The following is a 22788-nucleotide window of genomic DNA, read 5'->3' as shown; positions in this document are numbered from 1 at the left end:
CACCAGTTAAGAATCTTCCTGGTAAGCCACCAACTCGTGGTGCTACACAAATTAATAGAAATGGGTTAATCAAGATGTGAGAGTTAGCAAATAAGAGACTAGAGCTAATGGGCCAAAAGGTGTTTAAAAGAATACAATTTGTGTGTTGTTATTTTGGGTATAAAGCTAGCCTTGCAGAAGCTGGGCAGGAACGCAGCCCTCCGCTCCACACAATACCCAGGTTCTCCCCACCAGGAAGTAACACATGATTATAGACCCAAAGAGGAGGCCGGAGAGACAAATAACCAAACTGAAAACTCTGAAACTGAGTTCAAATAAACTTTTCCTCCTCTTATGCTAGTCATGTCAGATATTTATTATAGTAATGGGCCTACGCTTAAGTCATATTCAATACAACATCTTATATAGGGTAACCAGCACAATTAAGAGAAGTATTGAAACATTTTCCCAAAATGATCAATAAGAAAAGAATGAAAGAATACACCATACACTGTAATAGTTTAACCTGATTAAAATCTGTCCCCCAGTAAAAGGTGAGGGATCTATGCCTTCTTTCCATATAACAGAGTGTAGCAGTTATGTTGAAAATTAGGTCATAGGAAGCCACACAGCAGCTGCACTAGTTTCTTGGAATGCTCGGGGACAAGATACTACTTAAGACTCTAAACTCAGACAATATACTCTAAAATGCACAAGTCACATAGAAAAGTTATGTATAGGTAAAGCTCTGGCTAACTCCAACTTCTGAGTTATCAAAAACTATTTACCATGCCTGAGTAAAGAAGTCTTTAGATGATTAGGACGACTAATTGTGGCAACACCAGACATTTAATGTGTACCAACAAAAGTCATGGAGCAAAGACAAATTTTTCCAAAATAGCTCTGCATAAATTCTAAAAGCATTTCTGTGGTTGGGTAGCACTATATTACCAAGAATAAGGGTATACTAAACAATATAGTTACAAAAATGTCCAATAAAATTTTAAAAAGAACATCCCAGAATAATTCGAAGTATTATTAATAATACTTGAGATTCAAGGACAACTTACAATAGGAATGCAAGTCTTTCAGAATTTAAAAAATGTAAAAAAAATGTAAGCTCTTACACTAAAAGTGATATAAAAATTCTATGGAGGTGGATGTTTGCTATAAACCTCAGGCTCAGTTGGAATTCATTATGTAGCTCAACTTTAAGGACTAGGATTACAAGTGTATACCATCACAAATAGGTAAATTTTCTTCTAATGTAATAGTACACTAAGAACATATTTAGAACTGAGTATAGGGACACAAGCCGACAAATATCAGCATTCACGAGACTAAAGCAAGACAGTCACTACTTCCAGGCCAGTCAAGCTACACATTCTGTCTCAAAGAAATAAAAGAGGGGGAATCAGAGCCAGATATACACACATTACTATAATCTGATATTGTAAATGTGTTAATGGAATGTCAAGAGTAAGGTAAGAATAAATGTTACATTGGAAAAGTGAAGACAGTACCTAAGAACGCTTTTCAAAATAGTGACATTTACAGGCTGAAGAGATGGATCAGAGGTTAAAAACACACACTGATCTTACAAAGGACTCTGAGTTTAATTCTGAATATCCACTCAGGCAGATCACAACTGCCTGTTGTTCCAGTTTCAAAGGGGCCAATGTCTCTGTACTACTTGGGCACCTGCACTTAAGTGAATACACCCACATGCAAAAACACATATATACACATAATTAAAAGTAAGCTTATAAAAGAATGAATTTTTATTCAGTCATCCCTATTTGATTTGGAAGAAAGAAAAGGAACTATTCCAAGCACCTAGAGAAACATAAAGGCCTGAGCACTGTGGCTGAAAAATAGAAAGTATGCCATAAGGAAATCTGGGCTGAAACTTTTGAGTAAGGGAAAAACCCAGTTTCTAAAAAGCAGGTTTCCTTGATCAAATTTGGCCTCAGGAAAGTAACACAAGAGGAAAATACACATAACTTAGAGGTGGACAAGAGCTTTACTGTAATCCCTGGGGAGATAACTAGAAATGTCCCTTGGGGGCAAGCAGAAACAGAGTTTGTTCAGGTTTTTATTTTCACTTTTTACTTATCTTTCTCATTTCATTGCTGGGGACAAACACAGGTCCCTGTGCAAGCTAGACTAGTCTAAAATAACCTAAAATAGCAAAAGCACAAAAGACTAGAGAAAAACAGAAGCATCTACTTTGCAGTGACTCTAAGTTGAAATTTCTGGTAATTTGTATACCTCCTGTCATTGCATGTGATGTTGAGACCTTAGTACCAGTGTGATAGTCTTAGGAAAGTTTGGCAAGACTTTATAGGATGCTCTATCTATCAACCAAAAGGCCCTTCAGACATTAAAAATCTTACAGCACCTTGATCCCAGACATTCTAGATTCCATAACTTTGAGAAACCAATTTCTGTTGTTTATATGCTATGTAGACCAGGTCATTTTTCAGCAATGCAAACGAACTAAAATACTGAAATTTACAAAAATAAAGGACACCAGACAAAACGACTGGAGTTGTAGCTTAGTTAGCGGCAAAGCATTTGCTTTACTATGCAGAAAGTCCGGCAATGACCAAAACGAAAGTGAGTGAGTGAGATGTAGTGATTAGAATACTTGCCTTGAATAGGTTTGAGTCTAGGTTTGCGTCCCAGCAACCTCCCCAACGATAGGTATTATAAATATATTCATAATTTTGAATTTATTAAAACACAATCAGAAAAATAAAGGAAGGGCCAGTGAAATAGTTCAGTGAGTAAAAGTGCTTGCCATGGAAGCCTAAGAAGCTGAGTCTAATCTCTGAAACTCACAGTAGAGAACCAACTGCTTGCTGAAAGCTCTCCTCTGACTTCCATACCGACAGTCACACAAGCATGCCATACTTAGACACAATAATAACAAGTAAAATTAAAAAGAGGATCAGCAAGATGCCTCAGTGGGTAGAGGCACTTGCTAAGAAAGTCTGGCCATGTTAAGTTTGCTCTTCCAAGTCCCCATAAAGATGAAAGGAAAAGAGTGAGTTCATCAGTTCTAAACTCCACATACCCACCATGGAGCACATGCATGCACAGAAATGGCAACACACATGACACAGGAAACTTGGAGAGGGATACACACAAGAAATAATTAAAGAAAAGAAAAAACAGGGCAGCACTTTATATGTTACTAGAGTTTAAAAATACACAAATATACTTCAAAGAATATCATAACTCTTACCTGCATAGCACTCTTGCCCATTTTAACAACTTCAAACAACATCATGTTTTCCACTCCATTCTGTTGATGATGACCATTCATTCGGTTTGGACCAGAAGGAGGTTTTCCTCCTCCATTTCCACTTTTACTCTTTTCTGCTGGACCCTTTTTGCCTTTTTTACAAGTCTGCACACACACACACAAAAAAAAAACAAGCTGATTAACTTATATCCTTGAGAACTGAAAAGAAAAATACCAAGAAAGCTGCTGATTAAGTTTTAACTTGATATATAAAAGAATGTCATTCAAATATAAGAAAGTTACATGACAGTTACAACCTCTTTGTTTTCCATGAAACATACATTATTTTTTAATTTTATTTATTTGCCTACTTTATGCCTTTGAGTGGTTTTTGTGCATGTTTGCATGTATACCATGTTTGAGCCTGGAGCCTATGAAGATCAGAAGAGAGCTTCAGATCCTCTGAGACTGGAGTTAGTTATGTACCACCATGAGGGTGCTGGGAGTTGAACCAGGGTCTTTGTAAGAGTTCTTACTGCTGAGTCAACTCTCCAGCCCAGAAGCTCATATTATCTTACAGCAGATCATAATCTTTGATGACAAAGTGCAGGTTGAAATGTCTACTCCTATTAGGCTGAGTGATTTTGGACATGTTACTTATCCACACATTACTCCACATCTGACATGGTGTCACGTGTTTAGAATTCCAACAGTCAAGGGACTGAAACAGGAAGACTGAAACAAATTCAAGGTCAACCTGGGCTATGTGAGGCCTTGCTGTGAAAGAGGAGAAAGAAAAGAAGGAGAATGAGGGGAGAAGAGGAATAAGAAAGAGAAATAAAAGGAAAAGAAAAACATTTTCTACTTTGTAAGGCAGAACATAAAAACTATGGCTACCACACAGGGTTGCTGTGATGATGAAAACAGAAAATATTTATTACAAATATACTCAGCACATAATAAAGTAAAACAATAATTGCTACTATTATCACTTCTGTTCGAGAAGAAATTCAGTAAATGTTACTTAGATCTAAATCAATAGAATTAAATCTACTAAATTGAATTTTGAAAAACAATGCCATATTACAGCATTAAAAGTACTCAAAATATCAACAAAGTTTGAAAAAAAACACCACAGAAATAAAAAACATCTCTTCAAGTTTTATCTTAGTCTATCATTCTGTATTAGGGTACAGAAGAGAATAGGCAGCTAGAACAACCTCCTGTAAGGTAATTCAGACTTAGTTCAACAACCTAACATAATTCCTGCTGCCAGCTTTATAATTCACTGCAATATTCTTTTAATTTTCAACTTTATTTTATGTACAAGTATTTTTCTTACACATATGGATGTGTGCCCACAGAGGCCAGAAGAGGTTACTGATCTCCTCAAACTATTACAGGCAGTCGTGAGCCACCATGTAGGTTCCAAGAATCAAACACGGGTCCTCTCCAAGAACAGCCAATGCTGTTAACCCAGAGTCATCTCTACAATCTCATCATTACAATCTCAAACAAGTATTTATAGTGTGTAAATAAAGCTATGGAATTCATTTTTGTCCTGAGTCAACCCTCAAACACCATGAGAATTCAATTAATGATCACTGCGTAAAAATGAGGTTCACTTATAAGAAAGCTGTCAGTACTGGAAGTAGGAGTTTCCTGAATCAGACAATGGTTCCCTATATAGAGCCACAGAAATGGCTCATAAGGTAAAATACTTGTTGCCAAGCCTGATGACCTGAGTTCAATCCCCAGGATTCAAAGAGCAGGAATGAACAACTCCCATGAGTTGTCCTCTGACTTCTACGCATACGTACGTACATACATACACACATACATACATACATACATACATACGTAATTATGTGCATGAAAAAAGGTAAAGGCTCATTGCATAACTTATGCAAAATAGTCCCACAACTTTTACACCTTGTTTAAGAAAAAGAGCCATCCCTACTACATTGTCTTTTTATTGATTGAAAATTTCATAATATAGGTTTTGTTCAAATTCCCTCTAACCCCCTACCCTTTAATGCTCCCTCTATTCCTCCAACCACTTCTCCTTCCTAATTACATCTGTTCTCTATTTTTCTTAACCCCTGGAGTCAACTTAGTGCTGCCAGTAGGTACATGGCTACAGGAAAATATACTTGAACATGGATAGTCTTTCAGGAGCTGAATCCCTATAGAAACCTGATTTTTCCCTTTCCTAGTAGCCATCAATTGCCAATAGCTCCTCAGATAAGATTGGATCATAGCCCCCTTCTCCATCCATACTAGTTTGATCTTGCGCAGGTCTTTTGCATGCTACCAGGGGATAAAAGTAATCAACAATTTTACCCTAACTCATTTTTTTAAGTATATGAGCATTTTGTCTGTACGTATGTCTGTGCACCATGTGTGTGTGTGTGGTACCTAGGGAGACCCAAAGAAAGTGTCAGAACCCCTGCACCTAAATCACTATGCGGATACTAGGGAATCAAACCTTGGATGGTCCTTTGCAGGAGCAGCAAGCAAGAGTTCTTTCCAGTCTCTAATTCACTTTTAAAGTGTCATTGCCAAAAATCAAATCTTTCAAGGAAATATTTTCAGACCCTTGTATTTCATGACTTCAGGATCCCTTTTAGAGATATACATTCATGTGATGATGGAGGAGGGTCATCTGTCTGTGTGTTACTCTCTTGGCTTTTTGATAGGGCAGGATTTAGATAGGTGGAGTAGACAGAACAGAATGCTGGGAGAAAGAAAGCATAGCTGGGCAGACACCATGGAGCCAACCTCCAGGTCAGACATGCTGAATCTTTCCCCGTAAGCTACCACCTCGTGATGCTACACAAATTACTAAATATGGGTTAAAGCAAGATGTGAGAATTAGCCAATAAGAGGCTGAAACTAATGGGCCAGGCAGTGTTTAAAAGAATACAATTTGTGTGCTGTTATTTCCAGGGCTAAGCTAGCCGTATGGAAGCCGGGCGGGACTAAGAGCCTGCCCGCAGCTCAGCACTACACTATGATCTAGAGAGCAAGTGTCTGTCAACCTTCTATAAAGTTACAGTAACTATCTTTGGCTTTGTAAGTGACTGCTCTACTTTGTTTCTATTTCTGTGATAAAATACTTAGGAGAGGAAGGTTTTACTTGGCTTACAATTCCAGGTCAAAGTTCATCATTTCAGGGACATCAGGATAGAAACTCAAGTAGTCACACCACACAGTTAAGAACAAATAAAATTAACAATCCTTGCTTTGTCTCAGCTGGCTTTCTCTTTACTCACTTAGGTTATAGTAGTGCCCACAATCGCCCAGGTTTCCCTACATCATTTAACAATCAAGAAAATTCCACCAGACATGCCATAGGCCAACTTATCTAATTCATTATACACTCTTTCCTCAAGTAATTTTAAAAAGTATCAAGTTGACAGTTAAATCTAACCAACACAGTCACATACTATTCTTTATTTTTATACGACATTAAAAATAAAAGCAATATTCTTATGTGATGGACAGTCTAAAAGCAAGCCATTTCTGTAATTTTCTGATCGAGAGTCCAACCTATAGATTTATTTTCAAAGATACTCTGTGTATGTTTGCATATTACTTTACAGAATCCTTTCTGGTTTGGGTTTGTTGTGCTTTTCTTTTTGGTGTTTTGTGGTAATGGCGATGCATTCAGGGACTCATCCATGCAAGGCAAGCAATTATTAGTGAGGTACATTTATAGACCTTTTGATTATTATTTTGAGACAGAATTTTGCTAAATCATTTTTCAGGCTGGCTTGAAGTAAACAAACAGCCCATCCTGGAATGAAAATGCAATCTATCTGCTTTAACCTCCTAAGCAACTGAGATTAGAGGCATATGTTACCACACCTAGCAAAAACCACACTATGCTTAATAATTATTTCAGTACATAACTTTCATAATATTTTGAGATGTTACCTGTTAGTTAATTTTGCTAAAGGACTCAATCTTTGTGAGCCTAAATCATTAATTCATAATTGTAAAATGAAATGCTTTTGCACAAAGTAAAAGAATTTCAGATAAGGCTAAAAAACTACGAGTATATTAAAATGTTTTTAAAAGTTAACAATAACACAGAGCCATATAATTTTAAATTGTGTATTATGTGTTAATATAGTTGGTCAGTATGAAAAGTTAGTACAATTAAAATACTTCAATCCATCTGCTGTGCTTGAGGAAAACATGGTAAAATAAGGGAAATGCAGAAAAAGTACAGATTGGTATAGTTACATATACTTGTAATCTCAGCACTTGAAAAGGCAGATCAGAGGCTAGCCTTGGCTGCAAAGCAAGTTCAAGGTAAATGACACTAAGACTCTGTCTCCGAGAAAGATGGGACATGGGCAGAAGAGGAGGAAGAAGAAAAAATAAAAAACATTTGGTGGTAGAATCATAGTAAAAAAATAAATTCAGATCATTTAACCATTGACTGTCTCTAGATATCAATTTCTATCTATAAAATAGGCAAGTTTTATATTCAAGACTTTCTTTTTAAATTGTAGGCAGATCTGTGAGTAGGTAAGTAACATGGGTGAAGAGAAAGTGCCTGCTGAGGCTAGAGGGACCAGATTCCCCTGAGACAGACTTACAGGCAGCTATGTGTCACATGATATTGATTCTGGGAATCAAACTGATGTCCTTCAGAAAAGAAATACACAGTTGTAAAAGCTGAACCACCTCTCCAGGCTCAGGTTTTATAATTTGACTTGATATTAAATTAGGTTATTATAATTATATAATTTTACTCATGTATACATATATACTAATTGTTACCACAGCACATAAAATATAAACAGAATAATGTTAAAATGTAGTTTCTCTTATTATTACAATAAATCCTTGATCTGGCCACTAACACTTCACCTTTAGCACTGGCTCTGAAAAGTTAAATAAGCTATATCACAAAAAGAAAAACTTTAGAGGAGCTTAGGCTACATCACAACAACAGACAGAATGTTCAATATATGTGAGAGCCCTTGACTCAATCCCTAGCACTACCAAACACAAGGTAAAACAAAACTCAGAAAAGTGTTTACTCTATTGAGATGCCATGAGGATGGACCCTAATCTGAACGTATAAATGAAACTATAAACAAAAGTAGACCAGAGAAAACTGTTCAATAATAAATGATCATAGGCTGGAGAGATGGCTCAGTGGTTGAGAGCACTGACTGTTCTTCCAGAGGTCCTGAGTTCAATTCCCAGCAACCACATGGTGGCTCACTACCATCTATAATGAGATCTGGTGCCCTCTTTCTAGGATGTAGGTATGCATTCAGGCAGATCACTGCAATAGATTAGATGATAGATAGATAGATAGATAGATAGATAGATAGATAGATAGATAGATAGATAGATAATCATGCGCTGCTCACTAGAATTACAAATGTTTGTTTTCAACACTTACGAGTTCCAGTTTCCTTTCACATCCTTGTGTTTCTGTTTTAAACTTCTATTTTTTAAGGAACTAAGCATAAAAAATGGTAATAAATTAATTATGGGCATTGTAAGAAATATTCCAGGGTCTTGCTAAATAACTTATGGTCCATGTATAAAATGTGATGCTATGAAATCACTAAACATTATAGTTATATTCACTGATATAAGTTGTTGAAGATTCTCATTGAGTTTAGGGTACACTTTAAAAGTAGTTTGCATGGTATGGTTCCATTTAAATCAAATTCCATATGGAATACACACACACACACACACACACACACACACACACACACGTGGCTAGTTTTATGTCATCAGCTTTACAGAAGCTAGAGTCATTTGAGAGAAGGGAACACAACTGAGAAAATGCCCCAACCAGACTGGGCTATGAGCAAGCCTGTAGTTCATTTTCTTGATAGATGTAGGATGACCCATCATCCTACACTCATAATGGTCAGTGCCACTTCTGGGCTGGTAGGCCTGGGTGCTGTAAGAAAGCAGCCCGAGCAAGCCACTACTCCATGGCCTATGCACAAGCTCCATCATCCAGACTCCTGTTATATCTGAGTTCCTGCCCTGACCTTCCCCAATGATGGAGTATAATGTAGAACTGTAAGCTGAAATAGAAAGCTTCCTCCCCAAGTTGCTTTTGGATATAGTGTTCTTTCATAGAAGTCAAAACCCTAAAGGCTCACACACACACGCACAAACATACACCTTCAAGTTCTTTAAATGTCTGAATTATGAATCAACTCTGGATCCCAGGATTATGAGGAAAGCTCACTGCACAGTTCTATACAACTTTGACTTTTTCAAAATATGTCAGTAGAAAAATCATGATCTAAGGCTGGAGAGATGATTCAGTGGTTAAGAGTACTGACTGCTCTTCTAAAGGACTCAGGTTCAATTCCCAGCACCCACATTGCAACTCACAACTGTCTGTAACTCCAAGATCTGGCACCCACACACAGACTTACATGTAAGCAAAACACCAATGCAAATGAAATACAAGTAAATAAATTATTTAAAAATCACAATCTACATGGTAGTACACATGTATAATCTCATCACTTAGGAAGAAGATTAAGTCAGAAATATCATAAATTCATTCCAGCCTGGGCATGCCTAAGCTATACAGTGAAACTAAGTAATAAAAAAAAAGTCCAGCAAAATAATTTAACAACTTACTAAACTATTGACAGCTATCTAGCTACTTAGTCATACTCTAAATTTGTGTTCTACTGACTAAAAACTCAACTTTGCTAGTTTTCATCTTTGACATTTACAAAGGATAAAGTGATTTTCACTAGTAAAATAGACATAATGGGTATATGTTACATGTTATATATTCAGGTTATATATTACATCAGTATGGTGTATCAGAATCAATTTATAGGCAAATCAAACCAGTTGGGATAACACATTTTACTTAGCATATTGTACTTTATAAAATGACCTACTAGAAACAAAATTACAGCATTAATTTCAATGATAATATACTATTTAGATATTTAAAAGCTATTTGGGCTGAAAACATAAAGAACCATGTACACTCAGAAGGTCTGCAATACAATTGAGACCCGAAAACAAGCCATATTTGAAGGATAAAAATTCTCTTTCAGTGAAGTGCATACATGCATGCACATACATGCACACACAAACATACACACACACCCCTTAAAAAATAGTCACATAAATGATACATACTTTGCCTTTGCCTTGCTTCTGATTTTTTCCTTCAATGTCCTCAAAATCTGTGTCAGAAGAAAAATGTGTTTCTGACTCCCTATGACAAAAAGATAAGCAAATATTTTAAACCTTTCTTACAAAAGTAGGTGATGTTTCCAATTTTTTAATATCTATAAAAGAAAGGCATTGTTGAATTATAACAAATCAGCAAGTCACAAATAAAACAGAGTTATAGATGTGGAAAATGGGATGACAGGAGTAGGAAGGAGATAAAAGAGGATGTAAGACCGGGTGGTGGTTGTGGTACACTTTTAATCCCTGCACTTAGAAGGCAGAGACGCAGGCAGATCTCTGTGAGTTCAAGGCCAGCCTGGTGTACAGAGTGAGCTCCAGGGCAGTCAGGAGTATACAGAGAAACCCTGTCTCAGAAAACTAAAATCAAAACCAAACAAAACAAACAAAAACAAAACAAACTATTTTTCCATTCAATATTAAATCATTAAGAGTACAGTTCCTCTGACTTCTACTTCATTCAAAAGATTTATACATAATATAAATACAAAAATATACTATATAAGTATATATCACTACAAAATGTAATTCTGAGTGAATATAGATAAAGAGAGATCTCATAAAAAACTCATATAAAATAAATTGAAACATAATAGAGAACTATGCTAAATGCTCAAAAACCTTAATGAAGTAAGCAGGCAGTAAACTAATAAGGATAATCCGTTCTAATACTAAATAGCAGTGATCTTGCAGAAATAATCTCAGTCTTCTCATCTATAACACAATATGCAATATACACAGGAAGAATAAAATCTTTCAAGTCTCTTCAACTTCCAACAGATAAAACTAGTCCTAAAAAAACTGGCCCTTGTTTTTAGTGGGAATAGGAATAACTTTGCATAACCTGAATTTTCTCATTACTCACAAAAAAACTGATTTAAATAAAATTTAAGTAGCATGCATGGTTTTTTATATCGTGTGTGTGTGTGTAAGAGAGAAAGAGAGATCGTGTACAAACTAACCCTACCCAATTTAGACAGTTAAAGCAAGATATATATGTATGTATGTATATGTATGTATGTATTTACATAACCACTGGGTTTTCACAATGAAGCCACCATGAAAGATAACGGTATAGCCATTGAAAATGAGTCAGTTCTGCTTCAAATAAATGGAACCAAAGGGAAAGACTACCTTTATAAAGGCAATCCTTTCTATCTAGATTTCTTCTATTTCTGTTTTTATTCCTGTAATATTACCAGCTGTCCAGACACTGTTGAGGTAGGAATACTTCATAAATCTAACGTAATGGTTAACATACTACAAAGAAAAATTACTATTTATAGTACTTACCTACAAAGTAATTAAAACAATATACTGAAGATAGTGTGAATCCTAACTGTGCCCTATCATGTTGATGTAATAAATACCAGTTCTGAGTACTAATTACTATTCAATTAACTACTATAACCTTAACCATGAAATTTAAAAGATGATTGCTTCTGGACTGTGGTGGTGCATGCCTTTAATCCCAGCACTCAGGAGGCAGAGGCAGGGAAATCCCTTTGAGTGCAAGGTCAACAGAAAGAATTCAAGGACAGCAAAGGCTGTTACACAGAGGAACACCATCTCAAAAAACAAAACAAAACAAAAACTTAAAAATATGGCTGTCACTGATATTCTTCTATAATTAAATATAGTATGGCAAAGTAATTAAAACCTTTTTAATATTTTCATACATAAATTATATTCTTACTTCCCATGTACTTGGGAAGCACTAACTCTAAGCTCAGTAACTGCTAGAAATTGAACAGTAGCCTTCCCAATACTTTAATGGCCACAGAAGAGCCAAAGGCTCATGAACATTCTTATTCCTCCCAACAACCTAAACCACAAGAATAAGTCACTAGGAATAAAAACTGAATCATCAAAATGGGAATTTAACCCCCACACTGAAAAAAATAAATTCCCCCCAATTCTGTCTAATTTACACTGTTGCATAGGTGAAATGACATTTATTAATATGTTGACAAAAATATTGAGATAACCCTTCTATGGTTGGATACAGGACTCATCTACTAATAACAGGACTGAATGAATCTTCTTTTCTCACTGTCCCTTACATCTCATATCCCCAAGCAAATGTTGTTTATTCTACTCTCATCAATCCTAATTATCCATTATCCTCTTGCAGATCCATATTAAAGTATTCTACATTAATACTCTAATCTATAGTATAAACTTTTTAATGATCTTGAATCTTGATGTACCTAAGAAATTGTATAATTTTTTCTTAACTTTAAAATAAGAGCTCATAAAAGAAGGCATACCTGTCTTAATTTCCTACACTGTTCTATACATCTTCATGAAAAGAATTTGCTATTTGAGGGATGGTTTTACTTTGGTAAGCAGGCCCTCATTATGAAGCCCAGTCTGATCTCAAACTCTCAATCTTCCTGACTCCACTTCACAAGTGCTGGGATCACAGGCATGTATGCAGCACCAAACGTAGCCCACTAACTCCTTTTTTTTAAAAAAAATTAAGACTTGGAGAAAGTCTGACTAAAGATGTTATTTTTCCATAGAAACCTTAATGTATAGCAACAATATACTGTGATTAAAATATCATAAATTGGGCTAAAGATGATGCTTGGCTAGCGTGCCCTAGGTTTATTGAATAGAAATGCATAAAAATGAGCATGGTAGTATATACCTGCAACCCAAAAACTTGAGAAGGCAGGGGTTGCATGAGTTCAAGGTCATCTTAGGCTACTACACAGAGTATATGTAGCCTAACTTTTGGAGACTATATAACTCAATAGCAAATACTAGTATGCATAAGGTCCTGTGTTAATCCAAGAACATCAAGAAAAAAAGCCATACTATTAGCAAAACCCCAATACTCATAATCTCCACCAAACAAAAATTATTAAGAATATGAAAAGCTACACATTAACAAATGCAGAAACTGGCTCCTATGTAAAATAGTATCTATATAGTCAAAAGTTTTGTCCAAACTTTTCTACTAAATCAAGTTTCATAATCTAACAGGATCTAACAAGAAATTGTGTGTATGTTAAAATAAAGCTAAGCAGATCTACAGGCAATTTAAAGGCTTATTTTTATTCAGACACCTCAAGGAACCATTACTTTATATAAAAACAGATACCCAGGCATAGTGGTATGTACCTTTAATCCCAACACTTGCAAGGCAGAGGTGGATGGATCTTTCTCCATCTCTCTCTCTCTCCCTCCCTCCCTTGTTGGTTATAGGCCGACCACAGCTACATAGTGAGACCCTTTCACAAAAATTCACCCACATCTACATGTGTTCATATAATATGACTCTTACAGAGACAGGAGAAAGGGTCACTGTATAACCCAGAGACCTAGATCTCATTATATAGCTCAGGCTAGCCTTGAACTTGATATCCAGGCATGGTAGCATACATTTTATTCCCAGTAAAAAGGAAATACTGCAAGAGCTACTATTTCCCACCAAAAAAAAAGAAACTAAGGGGAAAAAAGGATAATTACAATAAAAACAAACTAAAGGGTATAGGTAGTGATTCTTAGATGTTTATTTTATAGGTATTAGTGCTCTATGTGCATGTATGTATATCTGTGCACCATGTGCATGCCAAGTGCCCAGTGGTGTCCCTGGAATCAGAGTGATACACAAGAAGACTATGTGAGTACTGGGATATGAACCTGGTGGCTCTGCATGCAACAAGTTCTCTTACCTACTAGCTATCTCTTCAGACTCAAGAGTATAGGTAATTTTAAAGACAGGATAGGGAAATGGGTGAGTTATCAAGCATTCATACATTTTTAGACCAATATGTATATAATTTGTTTCTGAAACAAAAGACTGAGATGTCTTACCCTCACTTGATTTAAAAACAAATCTTGATGTGACAACCTAAATACTTATGTATGGTATAATTCCTTATTAACAAAAAGATTTGACATTTTAATAATCTTGATATCCTCCCTCAAAGCAACTAGTACTATGTGGTGATTTGAAAGAGAATAGCCCCCATAGGCTCATATGCTTGGTACCCAGTTACTGACTATTTTAGAAGGTTTAAGAAATGTAGCCTAATTGAAGAAGATGTGTCATTTGAGAAGTGGGCTTTGAAGTTCCAAAAGCCCACAACAGGAGAAGTCTCTCCTCTCTCTGCCTGCTGCCTACGGATCAGAATGTAAAGTTCTCAGCTACTGCTACAGTGTCATGCCAGTCTGCTTCGCACCATGATGATCACGGACCAACCCTCTAAAACTGCTAAGCAAGCCCCAATTAAATGCTTTCTTTCTAAAAATCATGGTGTCTCTTTCATAACAGTCATGGTGTTCTCCACAGCCACTAAGGCACACTCCAATACCAACAATGGACTCAAAACTTCCCATCAAAAAATTATAGTAGAGGCTGGAGAGATTTCTCAGTAGTTAAAAGCATGCAGTGCTCATGCAGTGTTCACTTCCTAGGAACTCCAGCTCCAGGGAATCTGACGCTGTCTTCTGGCTTTGACAGGCAACTGCATATACATACACATACCCACATATAGACACATGCACATACACATAACTGAAAATAAAATAAATATTTGCAAAGTGATAGTATAATGCACCATATGTAAATTTTAAAAATAGATCCAAAATATTACAGAAGTCCTAAAAAAAATTCAATGACTACCAATTAAAATAAACTTCAAAAACATACACACTAACTTATATATTAAGATCAAGGAGAAGTAATTTAATCAAAATTATCATTTCAATTTTGTGAGAAAAGACAAATCTTTAAACATTACAACAATACAAAGTACTTACTGTAGTAGATTAAAATCAGTTGGTATTTCTGGAGCTGCTATCATTTCTTTATCATCTTCTGGAACACCCCAATGTCAGAAATATATTCATATATTTATGTGAGTTAAATGACAGTGTGCTTCCTCTCAGAAAGACGGTTCCTTTAAAGAGGAGAAAATATTCATTATAAATACACCACAAACATCAAGAAATATTCACTCAAAAGCTAAATTCCCCAATGTCTCTTAATGTGTTTTAGTAAATAAGTATTTTGTTCTCTTCCATTTGACTAGATGTTAAGAGCTACAGTAATAATACAAAGATGATTGTACCATACAATTTTGTTTAAAATATCTCATGACTCCTAGCCTTGTGATTGTTCTCTGTGTTCTCTCTCCATCCATTAATCTACCCATGTATATACAAACTTCTTTTTATGTGTATTCTCATGTGTATATATACATACAACATGAAGCACACATAAACATTATGCATATACAAATAAATACATATTAAAAAGGAATAGAATATTGCTCTTACTAAAGTCGAAGTCCCTAAAAAAAAGTTTAAATCCTAATATAATATGCCTAAATCTTTTTATCTTTTTACTGATTCAGACATGGCTAAAGGAGCGTTTAAAAACATTAAGATATAATTTGAAAAGAATAAGTTTTTCTACCCTTGATACAGCAAAAGGTTTGGTTTACTAATAATAAACAGCTGTTGTGTTAATACCATGTTCTGTTGAAAAGAGTAAAAAATGTAAAAATGATCTGTTCCCCTCTTGATGCCTACACAAACAGTGTGAATAACATTGGTCAGCATGCTTGAGTGTGATTCTCAACACAACAAATAAAAACAAAAGTCACAGAAACACAAGAATGCTACTTGTTGCCAGGCAGTGGTAGCTCACACCTCTAATCACCGAACTTGGGAGGCAGAAGCAGGCGGATATTTGTGAGTTTGAGACCAGGCTGGTCTTCAGAGTGAGTTCCAGGACAATCAGGGTTACACAGAGAAATCATCTCAAAAACACCAAAAGAGAACAAAAAAAAAGTGAATGCTACTTGTAGGTTCCAGAGATAAAATCCAGGTTGTCAGATTTGAGTAGCAATGTTTATATCTGCTGAGCTATCTAACCCAGCTTTTTTTTTTTTTTTTTTTTGAGACAGTACCTCACATATCATATACTAGCTTTGAGGACAACCTTGAACTCTTGATCCTCCTGACTCATTTCCCCAGTACTAGGATTACAGATATACACCAGAACACTTGACCTTTTATAGGTTTCAGTCTTATGTTTCAGTTCTGATTTTGTCTTTAAAAGAGAACCTAAATATTTGGTGGTCGCCTAAAAGTACATGAAGGCCTGTGAGATGATGAAGTAGGTAAAAGCACCTCCCACCAAACCTCATGATCTGAATTCAATTCCTGGGACACACATGAAAAAAAAAAAAACTGACTACCTCAAACTGCCCAATGACCTCCATATATGCACCAAGACATGTATACCCACACCAAGACTCACGTATTCCTACACACACATATAGGTAAGTACATGTAAAAGTAAAAATAATTTTAAAGTAGATAAAGCTAAATATTATCTTATAAATGCTCAAATACTGGTGAAATTCTAATGACCTTTTCCAATAAAGGAACAAAAGGCTGAGTATGATGCTACACATCTATACTTCCAGCAATCAGAAAACAAAAGCAAGAGATATTCTAGTTCCAGGATAGTCTGGACTACACAGTGAGTTCTAGGTCCCTAGACAGAAAGAAAAAGGTGAGCAGAGAAAAGAAAATAAGATCCAAGAAAAGGAGTAAGTCCATAAGAAACATGAATTAACAAAAAAATGTGTTCAAAGCACTATTTCCTAGCTTATACTATTGTCAGGGTGAAATTTTAAAAAAAAATCTTTACAAGTATTTATGCAGCATGAATGGTAGTATATGCTGCTAACCACAGAACTGTGGAGTCAAGGCAAGATCAGAAGTTCAAGGTCATCAATGGCTACATAAAGTTCAAGACTAACTTGCCTGCCTGAAATTGTCTCAGAAAAAAAAAGAAAAAGAATATTCTGTGGACAGCAACATAACAAATTCACAGTGCGAAATCATTCAGTTTACCTTCTATCTAAAAGGTCCTCATACCCTAAAATTTTAAACTATACCTACTATTAGTATGGTCTTCCTTATACCCTAAATTACTGTTCCCCTCCAGTAATGTAATCCAGCTTTTATTACTGTATCCTAAACAAATGTCTAATGGTCTGTATTTCCATGTCACCTTTGTCTTCTAATGCCCTATATAATCTTTTAAAGATTATTTGAAATTTTAAGGGAACTGTAAAGGCTCAGACAAATTCTGCCAACACTTCGCGGTAAGATTTTAAAAGTATACGAAAGCCATCTATGCTGTGTCACTGCATCCCTGAGCACTTCCAACAAAAACTGTGGGACCTGAAGTATTGTTCAATGGTAGCACTAAACAGAACAATGATCTTTCTTATGGAACTACCTATACAAGAAATTTCTTAGAGAAATACAAGAATTTCTCTAAGAACGCATATACCTCTTAAACCTAAAAATGCCAAACTTCATATATTTTGGAAAGCCTAGGATGTATAGTGATACCTTGTCTCAAATACATATATTTATATATAGCTATATATAATATGTTTTATATATATTATATATATATTATACTCTAGAGAAAGTGTCTCATATATTTGAGACAGAGTCTCACTATATACCCCTGGCTGTCCTGGCATTACAACAGAGAACAAACTAGCCTTGAACTCACAGAGATCCACCTGCTCCTACTCCCCAAGTACTGGGACTAAAGATGTGAGTCACTATTGCCCAGGAGTTTTCGCTATTTTAATCATCTGGATAACTTATTAACTAAACAAACAGCATTATAACTTAACAAAAACCACAAAGTTGCTTTGGGATTTAGAAGAGAACACAGTGGGTAAAGTTGTTACTGGAAATGTTTTCTAAAATCAAAGTTTTAGAAATCAAAAAGTTGAGACTGTTTCTTTATTTTAAATGTCTATACCTGCATGTGAATACAATTTGCTTTTTCCCAAAAACTTAGATTACAAAATTTATTAAATAATGCCTTCATTCAAGTCTGGTGGCATAGGTCTATAATCCCAGTACTAAAAGGCGCGAGGCAGGAGGATCCCAAGTTCAAGGGCAGTCCAGACTTGACAAACTTAGTGAGAGCCTTTCTTAAAATAAAAAGCAAAGAAGAGGACTGGGGATAGAGCAGAACATTTGCCTAGCAAGTATATGGTGTTATATTCAGTCTGCATTACACTGCCTCTCCACCAAAAATATCTTTAAATATATTTAATTACAATAGAACTTAAGAACATACGATGTTTAAATAAATACATAAAATATTAAAACACTACTGCAGGCTATTAATTTAAAAAATATATATGCTCAAAGATCACAAGGTGGAGCTCTCACCCAATATCAAAGAAAAAGTTTGAGGTCTTGATCACATATAGGGATTCTCCGTAACTACTATAAAAGAGATGCTATCCCCACGACTGGGAAAGATAGAACACAGACATGAAGTGCGCATTAAGTCTCCAGGACTACTTTCCTTGAAAGGACCATCAGCATCAACTAGCTTCTGTTTTTTCTTATTAAAAGGTTAACTATATTTAGTGTACATTTACAGACTGTTATTCCAACTTAGATTATAAAGTTAAATATAATAACAAAAACATCTTCTGGGACTGGGTTGCACTACAAAACAGAGAACTTGTATTCCATCTGAAGCAACCAACACACACGGAAGTGACTTTCAGTTCTAAACACATGAAGAAACTTTAGTGAAATAAATCAATGTATATAAATAAAAAATAATTACATCTTTAGCTACAAAAACTGATTTGTAAAATTCACTTAAATTATGCCACAAAATTGAAGCAAGCAAAAAAACCTGGTATTTTGCAATGCTGTTTAAAAAATAAGAGTAACTTTAATTTTTCCTTTGAGAAAAATAATTGTTGGAAATGACTTTTATTTCAATCGCAAGCAGTCCAAACAGAGTGAACAGAGTCATGACTAACACAGTCACTCAGAATCCATGTATTACTGGGGAATCTGGTAAAGAACACCTAAGCAGCTGATGCATTAATTCTATCACAAAAATTCTTCAGCAGCTAAATGCTGGTGAATTCATGCACACCACGTCGTCATCTTAGTGTTCCTCCCCCAAAGTCACACTCTTCTACTCATTAATATCATATCTAAGATATGCATACACTCTTCGAAAATGCCACTGACCTTATAATACAAGCACTGAAAACTACAAATTACTTAAATGCCCAACCATGAATTAAGTGGCTGTACATCACTGTAAGTAATGAAACATTTAACAACGAAACTACTTATGATTTTGTATCAATGTAAATATGATACATTTAAGAACAATACACTATAAACTGTACATTAATAGTAACATAAAAGGAAAAAAGGTGGAAATAGCCAACATGAGACTGACCAACATGTGAGTGGTTTTTCAATTTGTAACTTACAGTCTTATTGTTAGTACAAGAAAAGTTAAACTCTGAAAGAGAATTCTACTCCCCCAGGTCCATACAGTGGCACAGCCTGTCATTCTAGTACCGGAGAGACGAAAGCACAAGAAAGAACACAAGTTTAAGGCCAGCTGGAAAAATTTTAAAGCTGAGGAATTACAAAACTATGCTGCTAAAATATGATTCATTCTAATTTCAGGTCCATAGTAATAAAAAGTTAAGCATATAAAAACTGATTCCCATCATAAACTTTTCTTTCTTATAGATTAGCAGGGAATAGAAACTTTTCTTCTGGTGGTGCTAGTGGTTTAACCTAGGGCATTGTACATGCTGTCATAGGCAAGCACTGTACTAAGCTGCTATCTCCAATCCAGGGAACAGAAACTTCCTCACAGATGGACTAACAGGAGCAAAGGAGGTTTCTTCATATTGTGTTGTGATTGGTTTTTTAACTCTTTTCACTCTTTGGGGAGCCCACCACTCAGCTCTCCAATAAAACACATGGAGGCATATTATTACTTATAAATGTTTCGCCTTAGCTTGGCTTGCTTCTTGACAGCTTTTCTTAACTTACCCGACTACCTCTTGCCTCTGGGCTTTTCTCTTTCTCTATTTCTGTATACCCTGCTTTACTTCTTTCTCCATGATTTGCTGTGTAAGCTGGTGGCTGGCCCCTGATGTCCTACTCTCCTTGTTCTCTTGTTCCTCCCTTTCCCCAGATTTCTGCTCCTATTTATATTCTCTGCAGGCCAGCTCCGCCTATCTTTGCTCCTGCCTAAACTATTGGCCATTCAGTTCTTTATTAGGACAATCAAGGGTTTTAGACAGACAAAGAAGCACAGCTTCACAGAGTTAAACAGATGCAGCATAAACAAAAGTCACACACATTAAAATAATATTTCCCAACAGTATTAGCCTAGCTATATTCTGTTCTGTAAATCTGATGTTGATTAAAACAGGAAAAGTTACTACCAAGTCTCTGTTAAATGTCATATGGCAGCTTTGAGCATACGGGGTAAAAAATGAAAAGCTAACCATTTAAATTAGATATAACTACATATCTTCAAAAGGAGGAAAATGTACTATCAATTTGATAATTAATGACCTTTAAATTTTATTCATTTCAAAATATTTTTTCTTCCTTCTAGCAGGCTCCCTAATTTGTGCCAAATTCTTTGAGTAAATAGAATTGCAAAGAATGACAAATTATGCAATGATGGCATGTACTCTGACCAGCAGTAACTTCTGAATCTAGAAGTTTCTTGATACCACATTGTAGCTACCACATACATTATTTGCAAATGCATTTTCTTTTCTACAAAGTGGATCAATCCTAATGAATCCATAAGCTCAAGGCCTAGAGTATAGAAACAGGTAATCTGGAAGTTAAACCTTAAAGAAATCCACAAAGAATCAATGACATTTCCTAACTCAAGAATAAACCCCATATCTACTCTTACAATCTTTAAAAATACTAACTAGGAAGTTAAGGCTCCAAAAGAAAAAAAGCCTTTCTAAAAGAACTAAGTAGACAAACTAAACACACTAAAGGTCCCAAGACTTCAAAACTAACTTTTATGGGACTGGAAAGAAGATTCAGCAGTTAAGAGAGAGAACTTGCTTTGTTACAATGTCAAAAATCTCACTAAAACATCACATATATCTATCTTTTTAAACTTAGTTAATTTAAGTATGTATCACATTAACATCATTTCCAACTTGTTAGGACATTCTAAATCAACACCTACAAGTGTGTATTATCGTGGGTATCAACATTTCAATTTGCTAGAACAGATATCTAAAGTTATAAACATCATATCTGAAACAAGGTTATTTCAAATTCAGGTGTTAACACTAATAAAGGATATACAATATTATTCAAGCCGAACATGGTATTGCTAACCAACTTATTTCATGCTAGGTACTACTTGTTCAAAAGAAAATTTCAGGCGCAGGGCATTGGTGGCACACAGCTTTAATCCCAGCTTAATCTCGCGAGGCAGAGGCATGCAGATCTCTGTGAGTTCGAGGCCAGCCTGGGCTGTAAAAGCGAGTTCCAGGATAGGCTCCAAAGCCACAGAGAAACCCTGTCTCAAAAGAAAAAAAAAAAAGGAGGAGGAAGAAGAAGAGAAAGAAAGAGAGAAAGAAAATTTCAGGCAACAGTAGATCTGATGGCAAAGTAGATGAAGACAAAAAGAGTTTTACCCAGATTTCAAGCAAAATCTAAATTCTGATTTCACAGAATATATGCAGTAAAAAGGATGGACTGAAAATTACATTATATAGTTAGGTAAAATCCAGAATTAAAAAGACAAAATAATATAAGTCTCTCGCATATGCAGACATGGTTTTAATTATTACATGTGTATATGTGGGTATGGATAGGTCATGTACTGAGAGAGGATGAGGTTTTAAGGAAGTGGAAGGTATAATAGACAACGTGATACAAAAAGTGAATAAAAGTAGAGTACTAAAAGTGGAAGGCTACAGATAAGGGACCAGGAGTGGAAATGGAGATGCATTGCCAAAAACAGAGCATGTATAAAAATGTCACAATGAAGTCCATTACCTTGTATGCTAATTCAGAAACAAAGAATTTGTTTCTATTTTACTTACTCCCAATAGATTACATTGAAAGCATCCGCAAGTCCATAGACTCAATCCCTAGCACCACAAGAAGAAGCTAAAACTGAGGGCCATTTGAAAAGTTGTACAGAAGCCTAACACAGTGAAGCTTCTGAAATTATATGTGTATCTGGGACTGGATAGATGGCTCAGAGGTTAAGAGCACTGACAGCTCTTCCAATTCCCAGCAACCACATGGTGATTCACAACCATCAATAATGGGATCCAGTGCCCTCTTCATACATATGCTTATATATGAAAGTAATCTAAATGGAATCAGTCACCAAATAACGGAGGACACAAAGCCCCATTTAGACATCTCAGCAAATGAAACCTTCAGAGCAAGGAATGAGTTACATCTATTGATCAAAGGGGCCTATGGAAAGCCCCAAACAACCC

At 35.6% G+C, this 22788-nt stretch overlaps 1 protein-coding gene across 13 annotated transcripts in view; it reads right to left on the bottom strand.

The window, feature by feature from the left end:
- Stag2 (STAG2 cohesin complex component) overlaps nucleotides 1-22788 on the bottom strand; it is a 182391-nt gene that overhangs the window by 63630 nt on the left and 95973 nt on the right. For 12 of the 13 annotated variants that reach the window (XM_050118854.1, XM_050118856.1, XM_050118859.1 and 9 more), the window contains 3 exons: nucleotides 15221-15360; nucleotides 10394-10472; nucleotides 3230-3394 (listed from right to left, as the gene is read on the bottom strand). In XM_050118854.1, the coding sequence (XP_049974811.1) occupies nucleotides 3230-3394; nucleotides 10394-10472; nucleotides 15221-15264 (288 nt within the window). In that variant the 5' untranslated portion in view covers nucleotides 15265-15360. The remainder of the gene's footprint in view (nucleotides 1-3229; nucleotides 3395-10393; nucleotides 10473-15220; nucleotides 15361-22788) is intronic. The other variant, XM_050118863.1, reaches the window with a different exon arrangement.

Source organism: Alexandromys fortis, unplaced genomic scaffold (assembly GCF_014885135.2).
Source record: "Alexandromys fortis isolate MF-2015 unplaced genomic scaffold, M_Fortis_MF-2015_v1.1 scaffold_114, whole genome shotgun sequence".
Lineage (NCBI taxonomy): Eukaryota > Metazoa > Chordata > Mammalia > Rodentia > Cricetidae > Alexandromys > Alexandromys fortis.
The sequence above is the reverse complement of the archived record's forward strand: the minus strand, read 5'-3'. Positions and strand labels throughout refer to the sequence as shown.